Below are 16659 nucleotides of genomic sequence, written 5' to 3'. Positions count from 1 at the left end.
GTTTACAGCTCGTTCTTCACACCGGCAGCACTTCGGCATGGAATTCTAGAAAGTTACAAATGAGTTCGCTCATGTGGTATTTATAGTGTTGGTAGGTTCCCACATATGGACATGTACACATAAGCGGACCAGGTAGGTTCCCACATACGGACATGTACACATAAGCGGACCAGGTAGGTTCCCACATACGGACATGTACACATAAGCGGACCAGGTAGGTTCCCACATACGGACATGTACACATAAGCGGACCAGGTAGGTTCCCACATACGGACATGTACACATAAGCGGACCTACCAGGTTAAACCTATATGCTATCCTATTTTCTCGTAAAACGCGCCCTAATCTAATCAATACAATGTAAGACTCGATACAAGACGAAGTCGACAGATGTAGTGCACTAACATGAATGGTTTCTTCAAATATTTCTTCCTCTCTGGGGATCAAGATGCTGTATAAGTCATGAAGACTCATGTTTCCTAGTTCTAAGGTTGAGGACAACGTCATGGTGAGACTTCTCCATTCTCTAGGTAAAGCATCAAGAAATTTTATGTTTCTTTCATCATTTGACTTTGTTATACCAAATTTCTCTCGTTTAAAAGTTTTGTGAATCTTTGATATCTATCACTTAATTTTTCGTTTGGTAAACTTTTAAATCTCTCATATGTGGAAACATTGTTTGTTCTCTTGTTTCTCTTCATCCTTTCTCCTCCTTTACAAAGGTTTTCTAATTGATCCCATATTTCCTTAGCTGATGCACATGCATCAACTTGTGAAAAATATGTTATTGGGGATGACCATTATTAAGAGTGACTTTGCCCTTTCATCCCCAGCCACCAGATCCTTGTCTTCCGCGCTCCAGTTTATTTCACTTTTGGGAGCACGGGAGGCAGGGATTGCTGGTGTTTGGTCAGTTTCTGGAACTGCTGGTATATCAGTCATTGGTATATGTAGACCCCTTTCAATGGATTGAAACAGAGCTCAGTCATGACCATTTAGGAAATTGACCATCCTGATTTTCCATTGGGGGTATTCCTCTCTGACCAGAGTCGGAGGTTTGGACATAGAACCAATGTTAAAAGCACTATTCCAGGATTGAAAGCTGGCCATATTTAGAGAAAATAAGATGAGCGATTGATCGTTTGAAAATAGTTTATTCAATCTGCTCTGATACCAATTGTTGGACCCAGTATGGCCTAAACAACTTCTTTTCACGTAATATGGCAAGTGATTTCAGTAGATGTGAAAAAGATGTGCGAAAATGAAAATCAGACTTTCAAGAAACAAGACCTACAGAATTATCAAGTTTATATCACTTTGAAACAAAATTGTTTAACAAGGTGATTGTAAGATTATTATCTAATACAAATGAATCTTGAATTTTATGGGTGAGAATGGAAATGGAGTTTGGGTGTTTGTATATGAATGCTAAGCTTCAAACTCAATTATCTTCTGCTGGTAGAGCCTTCTATTTATAGAAGGTTGGGTGCATGAATAAACAATAGTTTATTCATGCAATAAGTCCTGCAAAAAGTGGCCATTTGACATATTCATTGAATCCAATATTCAAGTTGCCTTTTTCATCATGATATCCAACAATGTCAACTTGTTTCGGCAGGTGTGGCAGGATAGAGCCAGTTTCAGACAAGTGGGGTATTTCATCAGAATTCTGATGAACCACTTCATCAGAAATTCTGATGAACAAATCATCAGAAAGATTCTGATGATTAGAATCGTCAGAAGCTGATGATATTTCATCAAAAATATCATCAGATCCATCAGAAATGACCTTTTCTGATAATCAAATTCAGCTCTTGATCAACTTGTGATTCTTTGAAGTAGATGCTGTGTATTTCAGTTGTTCTATCTGATCTTCTTCTTCTTTTTATGATCTGTAGGACTGTTATCTCTTCATAGATCCAGTTGATTATGATTTTCTTCAATACTTACAAATAAAGTTTCCTAACAGAACATTTGTTAAAATTATCTGTAAGAAGGATCAGATCTAATAATGGAAAAGAATTCAAAAATTCAAAACTTGAGACTTTCCTTCTTAGCACAGGAATATTTCATGACTTTTCTGCTCCAAGAACTCCACAACAAAATGGAGTAGTGGAAAGGAGAAATAGAACCTTGGTAGAAGTAACAAGAACCATGCTAGCTTATGCCAAACTGTCCACTTACTTTTGGGCAGAAGCAATTGCTAATGCTTGTTTTACACAAAACAGAACTATCATAAACAAAAGACATCAGAAAATACCTTATCACATCATCAATGGAAGGATTCCAAATATCAAATTTTTACACACCTTTAGTTGTAGATGTTATATGTTTAATGACTTTGATAGTTTGGAAAAATTTGACAAAAATGCTGAAAAAGGAAATTTTCTTGGTTACTCAATGTCCTTTAAAGCTTATAGAGTCTTTATTCTAAATTCAAGGACAATAAGAGAGAGTTTGTATGTATCATTTGATGATTCAGCAGAAACTGAAATTTCTGGTGAAATTTTAAAATAAATAAACTCAACAAATCAACAAGAAAATTATGAGCATCTTCTTAATCAATTAACAAAAGAGCTTCTTGAATGTGACTACAAAAACAATGAATCAACCAAAGATCAGTTATGTACTAACCCTGTAGAAAATTTTGAACCTTCATCAAAAATAGTACAAGATGATCAGAATTCTGGAAATTCATTAGAAGACGCAAATGTACACCAGAATTCTGATCCTCTCAATACAACAGGGGCCACACATTAGGGGGAAGCATTAGAATAATCAGAACACACAAGTTCACACAACAATAACAGATGGATAAATGGACATTCCCAATCAAACATAATTGGAAACCTAGAAGAAGGTGTTAAAACAAGATCAGCTACAACTCATGAATGTCTCTATGCAGGTTTTCTAAGCATGATGGAGCCAAAGAATGTCAAAGAAGCACTCAATGACTCAGATTGGGTCTAAGCAATTCAAGAAGAGCTTGACCAATTTGAAAAGAACCAGGTTTGGAATATGGTTCCCAGACGAAGTGACAAATCTGTCGTTGGATCAAAATGGGTATCCAGAAACAAATCTGATGAGCAAGGCATCATAACAAGGAACAAGGCAAACTGGTGGTAAAAGGATATTGTTAACAAAAAGGCATAGATTATGATGAAACTTTTGCCCCAGTTGCAATATTAGAAGTAGTGAAAATCTTCCTTGCATATGCAGCTTCAACAGATTTCAAAGTATAACAGATGGATGTAAAATCAACATTCCTAAATGGTAAAATTGAAGAAGAAGTATATGTGCAACAACCTAAAGGCTTTCTTAATCCTAAATTTCCAAAACATGTTTAAAAACTAAACAAAGCCTTGTATAGGTTAAAGCAAGCTCCAAGAGCATGGTATGAAACTCTCTCAAACTTCTTAATCAATTCTAGCTTCACCAAAGATACTATTGACACAACTCTATTTCTCAAAACTCATAAAGGGGACACTTTATTGGTTCAGATTTATGTTGATGACATTATATTCGGATCAACCAATCCCAAGTTTTGCAAAAAGTTTGAAAAACTAATGACCAGCCATTTTGAAATGAGTATGATGAGTGAGTTAAACTTTTTCTTAGGATTACAAGTAAAACAACAAAGTAATGGCATATTTCTGAGTCAATCAAAATATGTCTGAACAATTTTAAGAAAATACTCACTTGAAAATTGCTCAACTTCAAAAATTCCCATAGTCACTGGAAACAAACTTGATTCTGATCCAGATAGCAAAAGTGTTGATATTAAAACTTAGAGGGGAATGATAGGATCATTGCTATACTTAATAGCCAGTAGACCAGATATAATGTTTTTCACTTGTTTTCTGGCAAGATATCAATGCAATCCTAAAGAATCCCACTTAAAAGCACTAAAAAGAGTTTTTAAATATCTAAAAGGAACATTAGATCTTGGTTTATGGTATCCTAAAGACACAAGTTTAGAATTAATAGCATACACAGATGCAGATCATGCAGGATGCAAGCTTGACATGAAAAGCACATCTGGTGCCTGTTAAATGCTGGGAGATAAACTAGTTTGTTGGGCAAGCATGAAACAAAATTGTGTATCCACGTCAAAAGCTGAATCAGAGTATGTAGCAACAGCAGGTTATTATTCCCAAGTATTATGGATGCAAATTCAGTTGAGGGATTATGGAGTAAATCTGACAAAAAATCCCATATTGTGTGACTCAAAAAGTGCCATTGCTATAACATCAAATCCAGTGCATCACTTAAGAACTAAGCACATTGATGTTAGATATCACTTCATAAAAGATCACGTGGAGAAAGGTAACATTGAAACGTATTTTGTTCCAACAGAAAGACAAATTGCTAACATTTTTACTAAACTTCTTGATGAAAAGAGACATAATTTTTTGGCCAGTAAATTGGGTATGGTCAATATGAGGTATAAGAAACAAGAGAAAACATTTTGTCACAAAAGGAAGAAAATTTTGATGCACTAAAAATGGATCAGAATTCTGGTAAAAATTCTGATGTTTTACCGAAAACTTCATAAATTTACCAGAAAATCTAGTAATCTAGCAGATTTTGACCAAATCAACAGAAAATCTGATAGACCTCAAAAAATTTCTCTCATTTGCATGCACACTGCATACGTATACACCATCACCACAATCACGTACATTATCTTGTCTTATTTATTTTTGTTATTTTTCTTTTTATACTTTAAGTTTTTGTTTTTATTTCTTCAACAAAAAATTATAAATCAAATTAAATCTCTTCTGCTTAGGGTTGTTGGCGTCACAAAGTAAAATTTCTAGGCAGAAATTTAATGCATGCCTTCTCTTTCGTTGAACATTCATTGCATACTCATCATTGCATGAGGAGTTCTCGGGTGATAGCCGCCTAGGTCATAAATGAGAAGAAAATCTGTCTCACATCATTCTTTTATACCTCTAACAACAGATCTTAACTATAAAGAAAAAAAAGATACAAAATCTGAGTTGGTAGGTGCCATTTAGGGCAAAGATGCACTTTCACTTATAAATAACTACCACTTGGAGATTTTCTCCACAGCATCAGTCATTTTCATCCTCATCCTTTGTTCAGAAGCCCTAAAGAAAAACTCTTCATCTTCCAAACCCTAAACCATGGCACAAAATGAATCCACATACTTACCACTACCATACCACCCATGACACAACCTGAGGGTCCGCATAGACGTTTCAAGTCCAGCATGGGAGAGGTGTAACATTATCCTGGCCATGTTGCTCAACATCCCACTGGCCTATGCCCTTACTTCTCAAATCTGGATCTCTTTAGATATTTTGCAACAGTTTTGGCTCAATGCAAGCCTCATGCTTCACGAGGGGAGACTGACTACCATCGGTAGTTGGGTGATGGGGAAGCCCATTGTGCTGAATGAGTACATCATCGGGGAGGTACTACATCTTAATGATGATAACAACGTGCTAATCTTCACTCAGGAGCTGAACAACACCCTCACCCAGATGAGATATCATGTAGATAGCCATGCTAGAGCCATTGCCATGTCCGGTTTTATTCAACCATGGTAGTTTCTTGTCACCTAGCTCGGGATATGCTTCTCAAAGAAGCTTCTAAACTTTAATTAGATCCCCTACAAGCTCATGGAGCCTGTACATGCAATCGTGCAAGATGTTCCATACAACTTCTCTCATTACCTAATAAGAGATCTTATGAGCAACTTGTGGTCTAGCAAACCATTTTTGGTTTATCCTTGTTTCTTAATGAGGGTGATAACACATCAGCTAGACTTTGGGGAGTTCTAGTTTTGTATCCTAGAGCTGAGACGATATTTCAAGAAAACTTTCACAATGCATACGTGGTGCCAAGTGCCAACAATACGGGACATGAAACTCATCCCTAGGCTTTTGTTGAACTTATCTTTAACGTAGATTAGTTTTATTTCTTTTTTTGGTCTGTTTGTATATATTCTACATGTATATTTATATATATATATTCTTAAATCCTACTTTAAAAAAATGAAGGAGGGAACAAAGGAAGGGTAAAAAGACTCAATGACAAAAGAATTAAGCATTAAGATTATCAGATAGAATATCAATTAGTACTTAAAAAAGGGAGAAAATTTGATAAAAATAAGGCTTATTTCTGATAAAATCTGATCAGTTACTTCTCAGATCTGATAAAGTTTTGTAAAATGAGATCAAAGTCTGGTAAAATCAAGAATAGTGGAACAACCTTCAAAAACAAGAAAATACCATCAGATTTGTTCAAACCATGTTTGAAACATAAAGAACACTTCTCATGTTATTTCTCTTTCTCCTTTTAATTTTTTTCCCATCTTTTCAAGAAAGGACAAGAAGTTCCACCAGACAAACATATGTAAGTACCATTTCTGATACTCTACTCATTCACTCTCATCATCAAGAAAAGGAGCACTCTATTAAAGGGGAAGATGCAATTCTGATGACCTTCTGATAAAAATGAATGCAAGAAGAACGAGTTGATATAAAAAATATCATACACATTTTCTGATGACGTCTCCAGAAACTGGATTTTGCCTTCCAAAATTGGGGAAGGATGTCAGCTTCTAGAAAGAATATAATTGGACCTTTTCTCTGAAAGTGGTCCCACAAGAGGTGAAAGGTACCACATGGCCGTTAGTATTCACCAATCACAATTCATCTTGTTGAGAAATATTGGAGATATATCAAAGTTCAAAAACAATTTAGATAAAGATAATTGCCATTAACTTGTCATAAACCTACTTAAATACTAACCACCCCACGATCTCTGTCCCCACAAATCCTATATATACTCAATTTCAAAACTGGGACTTCATCTTCAACATCAAAACTTACAAGCCCTAAAAACCCCTTTGTTTTTGGACAGCAAAATTCATCTGCAAATCACCATGTCTGCACCAAACACTGTTAACCTCAGCATTCCAGCAGTTGAACACGATGTCACCTTCATCAAGGAAGACAAATTTCTACCTATCAAAGATAACAATATTATGATGAATGTTCAACACTCACAATACGATTAAAGATGTCAACTTTTAGTTGAGTTCCTGTTGAACTGTCTGATTACTCAAGCCATGACGAAGACCAAGGAGGTACCGGAAAACATCATACAAGAAGATCAAGTAGCAGTGTTTGACATCAGCTCTTCACCAGAAGACAATGATCAAATGTGTGGCACTAGAAACTAATGAAACAGAAGAACAACAACATGATACCAGAATTTCACCAAATCTGATGGAAACAGATGAACAAGTGGAGTAGAATCCAGAAACAGAAGTGCAACATGAATCAGGTGCTCAGTTTGATCCCTTTCTAAATATTGCAAGAAATTCAACAGATTATGATTCTGAAGAATCTGTTCAAGTTAGTTACAAAATAGTCCCTAGACAATCTGATGAAATAAATGAGGGGATTATCAGTCCTATACATCTTGACTCCAAATCAATTGGTGAGGAGGAGTTAGAGATAGCAACAGGTGGAGACCAGTTTACTGATTAAGGGAAACCTGGAAGAGGAAACTAGGCTTTTCTCAACAACTCACGGAGGGTCATTCACCAGAATGATTCAAGGAAATGGGGAAAATTCTAGATGTGAATGTGTTTCATAAATCTGGTGAAGGTGTTACTGATTGGTCTCATGGTCAATCTAAACCTTTAATAACAGCAGCAAGTGTGTCTTCTACTGGTTTTGTAGCTTGAACATCTATTGTTCCCCCTTTCCCACTGAAACACCACTCATCTCAAAAGAACAACTTGAAAATGTGCTAAACAATGTCATACAAGTTGTAGCATAAACATCAACCAAGGGAACCAAGTCACCAGTGGAAGCTAAACTAGACATGTTGCTAGAAGAATTGAGGAGCCTAAAATCTGATATGAAATCTTTATCAGAATCAGTAGAAGCAATTAAAAGTCAAACTAAAAAGAATACTGAAACTCTGAAAAGTATGCAGTAGCCACCAGAAAGTTCATCGGAAAGTAGCAGATTCACAGCAGAATTCAAGAAAGTCTTTGAGGAAATGGAAAGCATTAAGATATAGAGAACTTCAAGTTCTGGTGAGATACTAGAAGAAATAAGCAGCTTAAGAGCAAGCAACAACAGTTTATCAGATGCTCTTGAGAAGTTGGTAAAAGAATAGGCAGCACAGAAAGAACAAGTCAAAGTTGAATTTGAGAAGGTGCATGAAGAAGATAAAGAAAAATGCACAACTCATGAGTGATTTGCATTCACTGATGAAGAGAATGCATTATGATGTTGCCAGATTGGCAAATATAGACATTCACGAGTTTAGAACCCCCATTCCAAATGAAGTTTCACACTTGGAAGTCCCAAGAATCATGTTGGGGCATATTTGTGACAACAACTTTTAGATTTGGTCTTTGGATATCTTGTAATTCGTGAAATGATAAACGGTTAGCAGGTTTAGCTTTCTATTAGTTAATTAGGAGTGATTGGGCAAAACCAAACCCACATTGGGGAATGGTAGGTGTCACACCCCGATATTTTAACCACAAACCGGTGGGCCCGGTGGGGAGTATCATGACGTAAGATTGGTATCGTCAAGGTCAAACATACACAGAATAGCAAAGCGGAAGTATTGGAATATAAAATATTATTACAAACCCAAATGTCTGAAATATCAAAGTATTAATTATAGACGAGCTTATAATATCAAATCCATAGGCGGATAATTACAAAAAGTCTAAAATGAAGTTTAGCGGACTTTAAGGCATCTTAAAGGATTTGCAAGATCCTCTATTTCGACACCGAGTAGCTCCCAGCCTATTACGAGTAGTACCTGTCACTTAGCATTTTGAAAATACGTCAGTTTACACTGGTAAATACTATTAACCGACTCATTTGAAAAGAGTTTTGTGAAAATTGGTTTAGGTGCACCTGGCATGAAAATCTTTTATAACTTGGGACAATTATAAAAATAGTCTTGTATACAGATTTATATGTTTGTCATACATTTAGGGCCAGTTTGGAAGCCGGTCATGATTAACCGACTCACCACTTATAAAACCCACAAAGGAGTTATCCCCAACATGTGGTGTTAGGATCTGAGTTTGGATTGATTGTGATTCGTGTTTGAATTTAGATGAATAATGGAAGAGTAGTGCAGCGGAAATTAAATGGAAGCAAACTTTTCACAATCAAACAGAAGAAATGCTCTCAATCATACATTTTCAACACAGAATCAAATGATTAAATTTATTTCAAACTTTGATTACAATGCATGTATGATTTGCAAACTCCCCCTCAGCCCGAGCTCAGTATTTGTTCGTGCAGGAAGAATGATGGTGAAAGACCTAAACAGAACAGTACAGAGCACTGTTCTCTTTATAGGCACTAGCAAACTACTGAGCATCAAAGCTGACGTCACCATGAAAGTGACATCTAACCTCCTAACAAACTCTTAACAACTGACCTATACAAACACTGCTATGCTAACTACTGATGTTACAGTTCATTACATAAAGTAAACATAAACAGATGCTGCTTCCTTCCACTGCTGTGAACCCAGTAGTACTTGTCATGATCAGCAGTGCTTGAAACAAGGCATTAGATTGAGCAGTAGAGCTTTAGTTCTTCAACAGACTTTGACTTGATCAGCAGTTGTAGGTCAGCAGTTTGCATGATCAGCAGATAGGAGGTTAGGAGATGTTGAAACCACTTTCAAGGGGAGAGACTTGCAACCAAACATCTGCTTATTCTGGATCCACTACTCTGATCCAGTTTTGGCTTTCATTATCTGTTCCTTTGGCAGGGTTCAATCCCAACAATCTCCCCCTGGAACAGATAATGCCAAAACTCTCCATTATTGTAGATCTTTATTGCCTCATCAGCAGTTCCCTTATTTGCCCTTTGAGCTGTAATTCAAAGGTTAAGGCATCTGTATCATCCTCATCCCTGCTAAGTGGAAGATCAAGGAGATCCTGCAAATCTTCAAGACTCTGGCCAAGAGCTTGTTCCCTTGTTAATTTCTTCACTTCTCCACTAGACTTGAACACTATCAGTACGTGGGTCTGTTTATCAGTTTCCCACTTTAGTACTTTTGAGCCTGGTTGGTTTCTTGGGAGATTTTTATTTGAAGAGGTATTTGGTGATGCTGGCCTATTCATGACTGGTTGAGCAGCACTTGCAGATTGTTCCAGTTCAGATTCTTCTTTCATCATTAACATAATTTCCTCTTTTACAAGGTCATTACTAGAAATTAGATCTTGAACTGTTTCAGCATCCAACTGGTTTTGACTCCTTCTTTTGTAGATGGTAGCACCAGCAGGAGCAGTGGTTCTTTTGACCTGCAGCTTTGGTGGTCTTTTCGAGACCTCTGCTTTGGAGTAGTCAGGCTTTTGTGGAACTGTTGGATCTTTCTTCCTAAGTTCCTCTAACCTTTTATAGGTGGCCCTAACCCTAGCTTCTCCCCACTTTAACACAGAGTTCCTTGACCCATAATCAGCTGTGATAAGCTCCTCTATCATTCTCTTTAACTCTAATGCCTTTTCAGTTTCAAACTGTTTGAATTTTTCAGGAGGAGTCTGCTAGACTTTATTTTTGATCATTTCATGAATCCTGGCTACTTCTTTTTCAAGCTCAGGAATGGTCCAGTTTTTGTACATGTGTTTCTCCACCTTGTATTTCTTGTAGGTCATGATATTTTCAATGTAGTCTTTTCTCAGGGTCTCATCTGCCCTTTCTGAAATTTGTTGACTAACATTTTTGGCAAATTGCTCCATTGATCTGACCCGTGTGAGAAGAAACTGATAGTTTTGCTGAAATTCCCTATCAGATTTCCCTTGTTTATTTTTGTTAGCGATGTCCTCTGCTTGCTTGGCTTTAATTTCTAAATATTCTTCAATGTTTTTTGGCCTAGGATATCGTTTAACTGAAGGCAAGCTCCTTTTGGCAGGGTTATCCTCATAGTAGAAAGATTTGATTTCGTCTCTAACCGCTATGAGCTCTAAAGGAAATACAACACCTGCAGGAGGTAATGGCTTTTGAGTTTGAGTTGAAGAGAGAGGAATGGGTTTTGGAATTGTGACAAGTGCTTGGGATTTTGAAGCTGTTGGTGGTGGTGATGGAGAATCATCATCTGGTATGATAATCCTTCTCCTTTTAATTTTAGGAGAGGCAGATGATGTTTTGGGTGGAACAGTGGAGGTGATTTGAGTGGTAGTGGTTTGTGACTGACTAACAGTTGTTGAAACAACTGGTGTTTCAACCAATGTTGCCATTACAACAGATGTTTTAACATCTGCTGTCTTCTGCTTTAAGGCAGGAAATGGTGGTGGAGATGTTTTTGATGGTGATAAAGCAGTGGTAGTGGTGTGTGTTGAAGTGGTGTGTGTTGAAGTGAGAACAGTTGTTGTAACAACTAAAGTACCAGCAGATGTTGGAACAATAGAAGTTTCAGCAACTGTTTGGGTGGAGGTTTGATGTTGGTGGCTTTTGGATGGTGGTCTTGAAGTATGCTTAGGAAGGCTGGATGGTGTGGATTTGGGTTTCCTTACTTTTCTAGTAAGATTTCTTTTTGGAACATGATTTTGATCATCCTTTTCACCAGAACAACCCTGCTCATTCAGCTCCATGAAAGCTCTCTTCTCCACATTCCACCTTGATAAATCCTTTGCCGCTCTATCCCTTTTTACACTTATGACACCATCATCAAGTGCATTCTGGGTAACATCAACCTTTTTGCTACCATCTGGCAAAGGAATGTTTCTGAGCATTGCATCCTTTTCTGGATCAAGATACACCCCATTATCAATCCCTTTCTTTATCCACTCCTTAATTTTCTCCCCATTTTTGGCATTATCTGAAGGAATTTCATCAAGATAAAGAACTGTTGGAGGAGCAGTGCCAGTGGTTGCCAACATATGTGTTTTTAGAGCCTTGATGTCTGCTTGTGTGGTTTTGAAACTAGACTCCATTCCTTCTCTGAGCTCTTGAACATGTTTTTTATGCTGCTGCTCAGCCATCTGTTGTTGTTGGTGGAGAAATGGTTGAAAAAGATTCCAGAGCTCATTTGTAACATCTGCTGGTGGTGGAGCAGGTGCTTGAGGTGGAACAACAGTGGATGGTGCCATTTGAACTGTTAACAACTGTTGCAGCATTTCTTTGATTTCTACAACAGATGTATCCAATTTTTCAACTCTTTCCGTCAATTCCTGGTACTTTAAACCATCACCCAATTTAATGGGATCATCTGATTTCCCACTACCAGTGGTTGTATCAGATGTTGAGGTAGGGAGTGTACTCCAAACATCAACAACTGATGCCCCTTTTTCTTGGTACTGGGGTCTTCTTCCTTCAACACTTGATAATTGTTTGATGGAACCAGTGGTTAATACAAACTCACTAGTAGATAACAGAGGTGTTATGGAATGAATTGCCTCCAAGGAAGTCTTATTTATGTAGCCACTGTCCGAGTGTAAACCTGTAGGTTCAACACTTGTTAGGCCCTAAAGTGTGAGACTGGCGCATCAAATTAACATAACGAGCTATGGTTACGAACTGGGCCTTACCGGGTTAGTTTATATTAGGTTGTGGACCTTTATAGGTCACTTGGGCCAAGCTTTAGGCCATGTGGGCCAAGCAGGCCCAAGGGGAGCCCATGTGGGAAGTGGGCTTATCTATGTATATAAACAAGTTTATAACTTGTTTTAGGGTTCAAACGTGTAGGAACCTTTGAGAGCCTCATAGTTTCAGAATTTCCTACAGAGAGAGAGAGAGGCAATTGGTTGTGAAAACACTTGTACCAGACGATTTTTCTTCGTATTTCTTGCTTTTTGTGTTTATTCTTGAATCACATCAAGTTTGGATTCCGCACAAACTTGGTGTTGTTTGATATCATTGAAAGATCCGGTTAAACGGGACTTACAAGTGGTATCAGAGCCATTAGAACCTATTCCTAGGCTCGGTGTGATATCAAAGATTCAAGATTTTCGTTATTTTTGGTTCGGTGTTCTTCGGTTTCTTCATAGTGTTCATCGAAATTTTATCAAAAATCACTAGGTTTCGGAGGTGTCAAAAAACAGAAACTTTATCTTTTTGAGGGGTAGAGTCAGTGGGTGTAACTCGGTGTTGAATGTTCTGAATGTTTATGCGCCCCAAGGTATCTAGGAAAAAAAGAATTTATGGGAGGCTCTGAATCAGATTATCTTAAGTCACGATGGTTATTGGGTGGTGGGGGGGGATTTTAATTCTGTGCGGTTTAGGGAGGAAAGAAAAAATTGTTCCTTCAAACCGGTGTGTGCCGGTAACTTCAATTCGTTCATCTTCGAATCTGGATTGTTGGAATTCAACATGAAAGGTAGGAGGTTCACGTGGCATTCAGAAAACGGGAGGAAAGCTAGTAAGATTGACAGGTTCCTAGTCAACTCGGAGTTCTTCAACGCTTGGCCTGAAGCGTGTTTCAAGGCTCTGCCTTGTAGGTGGTCGGACCATTGCCCTATTATCCTCTCCACAAAGCCGATTAATTTTGGGGCTCGGCCTTTTCGAGTCTTTAATTCGTGGTTGGATAAAGAAGGTTTCAAAGAAGTTGTAGTGAATGCTTGTGCTGAGTTTGTTAATGATGGGTGGACTCCGGACGTTTATTTGGTTCATAAACTCAGATTCATTCGTGACAAAATTAGAGTTTGGAGAGACCTAATGCTTAAAAGAGAAAGGGAAAGAGTGGGGTCTGCAAACGAGGAAATTGACGAGCTTGAAGAAGCGTTGGAGTCTAGGGATTTATCGGAGGAGGAGGAGTGGATCCTAGCAGAAAATAGAAGAATTTTAAACGAGGTTGAGTTTGCTAAAAGTATGGACCTCAAACAGCGGTCTCGGGTTAGATGGGCTAAAGACGGGGACGAGAATTCTAAATTCTTCCACTCTCAAGTTAATTCGAGGAAAGCTAGTAACACAATTCATGGGCTTTATGTTGGTGGGTCTTGGGTGTCCAAACCGTCGCTAGTCAAAAAGGAGGTGTTCAACTTCTTTAAAGCTAGGCTTACGGAGGAGGTCGAGGATCGGCCGAGTCTTGTTTGCCCCAACCTGAAAAGAATTTCAGACGAGGATGTAACCTGGTTAGAGGCCCGATTCTCCTTGGAGGAAATTAAGTCAGCCGTTTTTGACTGCGGGAGCGATCGTGCTCCTGGTCCTGATGGTTTCAATTTCAGGTTTTTCAAATTTTTCTGGGAGATTTTCAAGGAAGACTTTGGGAGACTATGTCGTATTTTTGGGAAACGGGGAGGATTAATGAGGGGTGCGGCTCGTCTTTTATCACCCTCGTTCCTAAAGTGAGGGACCCGACGGGGCTCGGTGACTATCGACCTATTAGCTTGGTTGGGGTGGTGAATAAAGTTGTGTCCAAAGTTCTCGCTAACAGGCTCAAGAAGGTGTTGGGATCGGTAATCTCCGATCCCCAGTCGGCTTTTTTGAAAGGCAGGAATATTCTTGACGGGGTCTTAATCATCAATGAGGTGTGCTCCTGGTTGAAGAAGTGCAAGAAAAAGGCGTTCCTTTTCAAAATCGATTTCGAGAAAGCATACGACAACATTCATTGGAAGTTCGTTGTGGATGTGTGTCGTCAGATGGGGTTTGGATCAAAGTGGTGCAACTGGATTATGGGAATCTTATCTTCAGCCCGTGCGTCGGCTCTTGTTAACGGTGCTCCTACTTTCGAGTTTAAATGTTCTAAGGGTATGAGGCAAGGGGACCCTATCTCCCCTTTTTTGTTTGTCATCGACATGGAGGCATTATCGTGCATGATTAGTAAAGCTGAGGAGGTTGGTTTGTTTTCCGGGATCAAGCTTCCTTTTGATGGTCCGTGTCTCTCTCATCTATTATTCGCGGATGACGCTCTCATTGTTGGTGAATGGTCTCAAGGGAACGCGGTTAACATCGTTAGAATCCTGAGATGTTTCTATGCTTGTTCGGGGCTGAGAATAAATTTGGGCAAATCCAACCTCGTTGGGATCGGAGTGGGCGAAGCGGAGTTAAAAGCTTTGGCAGATGTGGTTAGTTGCTCCTCGGATTCCCTCCCTTTCAAGTACCTCGGGCTTAAAGTAGGGGCTAATATGAACCGTATCGCAAATTGGAGACCGGTTTATGATATCTTCGAGGCTAGGCTCGCTCTTTGGAAATCCTCTTTGTTGTCTCTTGGTGGTAGAGTTACGCTCATCCGTTCGGTGCTCGAGAGTCTCCCGTCTTATTACTTCTCTATTTATAAGGCCCCGGTCAAGGTTATTTCGGATTTGGAAAAGATTATTAAGAAATTTCTTTGGGGTGGGTCGGGAGAGGCAAATAAAATCCACTGGGTAGCATGGGATAGGGTGGCGTCTCCAAAAAATGTCGGAGGTTTGGGCATTTGTAAGTTGTCTCTTATTAACCGTTCTTTGTTAAGTAAATGGGGATGGAGGTACAAGACGGAAAATAAGAGTTTGTGGGTGAGGACGGTGGATGCTATACATTCTAGTGGTTCGGGCTGGATCTTTATTCCGGTCAAAAAAGCGGTCTCGGGAGTGTGGCACAATATTGCGGACGTGTTCAGCAAGACTTTGCCGGGCAATCGGAGCTTCCCTAGTCTTTTTCGGGGGGTAGTGGGGTGCGGGGATCGTATTCTTTTTTGGCTGGACCCATGGTTGTCGGATGTCCCTCTTTGTGTCCTCTACCCGAATCTGTTTTCGCTCGAGGTTGTGAAAGACTGTAAGGTGAAGGACAGGATTGATGGGGTCTGGCTTTGGAAGCACGATCCGGAACCGGGTGTCGAATTCTCGGAGCTTATTTCTCTTCAATCGGCTATGTCTTCAGTCTCGTTGAATGGTTCGGCGGACAGGTGGAAGTGGCTCGGTAGTCATTCGGGTCTCTTTTCCGTTGGGGCGGCCAAAGCGGCCTTATCGGGCCCGATTGTGGCCGACAACGTTTTCGTTGTGGACTGGTGCAAATGGGTGCCAAGGAAGTGCAATTTATTCGTGTGGAGAGCCGAAATGAACAGGATTCCTTCTATGGATAATTTAGCCAGGAGGGGGGTTCCCGTTGTGGATGGGTTATGTCCGTTGTGTAGAGACGAGGCCGAGTCGGTGGAGCATCTTTTTACTTCATGCTTCTTTTCTGTGATTTTGTGGCAGAAGATTAGTCAATGGTGCAAGATTCCCCCGATTTTTGCCTTTTCTTTTAGAGATTTGCTCGAGATTCACAAAGCGAGTTATATCGATGCTTCTAAGAGGTTGGTTATTCAGGGTATCATAATCGTCTCGTGTTGGTGTTTGTGGCAAGCTAGAAATAAAGTCGTCTTTTCGAATTGCGAAGCTAAAGTGGAGAAGGTATTTAGCGAAGTTAAATCGTTGGGTTTTTTATGGTATAGGCATAGGTCGAGAAACAATCATACCTCATGGTTGGATTGGTGTAATTTTCCTTTGTTGTAATCTTGTTTTGGGTCCCTGCTCGGTTTTCGGGCTTTGGGTGTCGTTTAATGAAATTAGCCTTTCAAAAAAAAAAAAACAAATTTTCGGTGATTTGTTGATTTGACAGAATCTTTTGAAAATTTGTTTACTTTCAAATTCAAATTTCCATCTTTTAATGCTTTCGGTCCTTCACCACCGCCGTACATCCACGTTCTCGAGTTAAGGAGGTCTCGAGTCACGGT

The 16659-nt window shown here is 39.1% G+C and overlaps 1 protein-coding gene across 1 annotated transcript; it reads left to right on the top strand.

Moving 5' to 3' along the window:
* Positions 1 to 13337: 13337 nt before the first annotated feature.
* Positions 13338 to 16383, top strand: LOC110914313. The gene is made up of 3 exons (XM_022159114.1): positions 13338 to 14191; positions 14401 to 16336; positions 16378 to 16383. Exons 1-3 carry the CDS (start codon positions 13338 to 13340, stop codon positions 16381 to 16383), a joined length of 2796 nt encoding a protein of 931 aa, XP_022014806.1.
* The last annotated feature ends 276 nt before the right edge of the window (positions 16384 to 16659 follow it).

Source organism: Helianthus annuus, chromosome 15 (genome assembly GCF_002127325.2).
Source record: "Helianthus annuus cultivar XRQ/B chromosome 15, HanXRQr2.0-SUNRISE, whole genome shotgun sequence".
Classification (NCBI taxonomy): Eukaryota; Viridiplantae; Streptophyta; class Magnoliopsida; order Asterales; family Asteraceae; genus Helianthus; species Helianthus annuus.
Note: the sequence above shows the minus strand (reverse complement) of the source record. Positions and strands in the feature narration are given on the sequence as shown.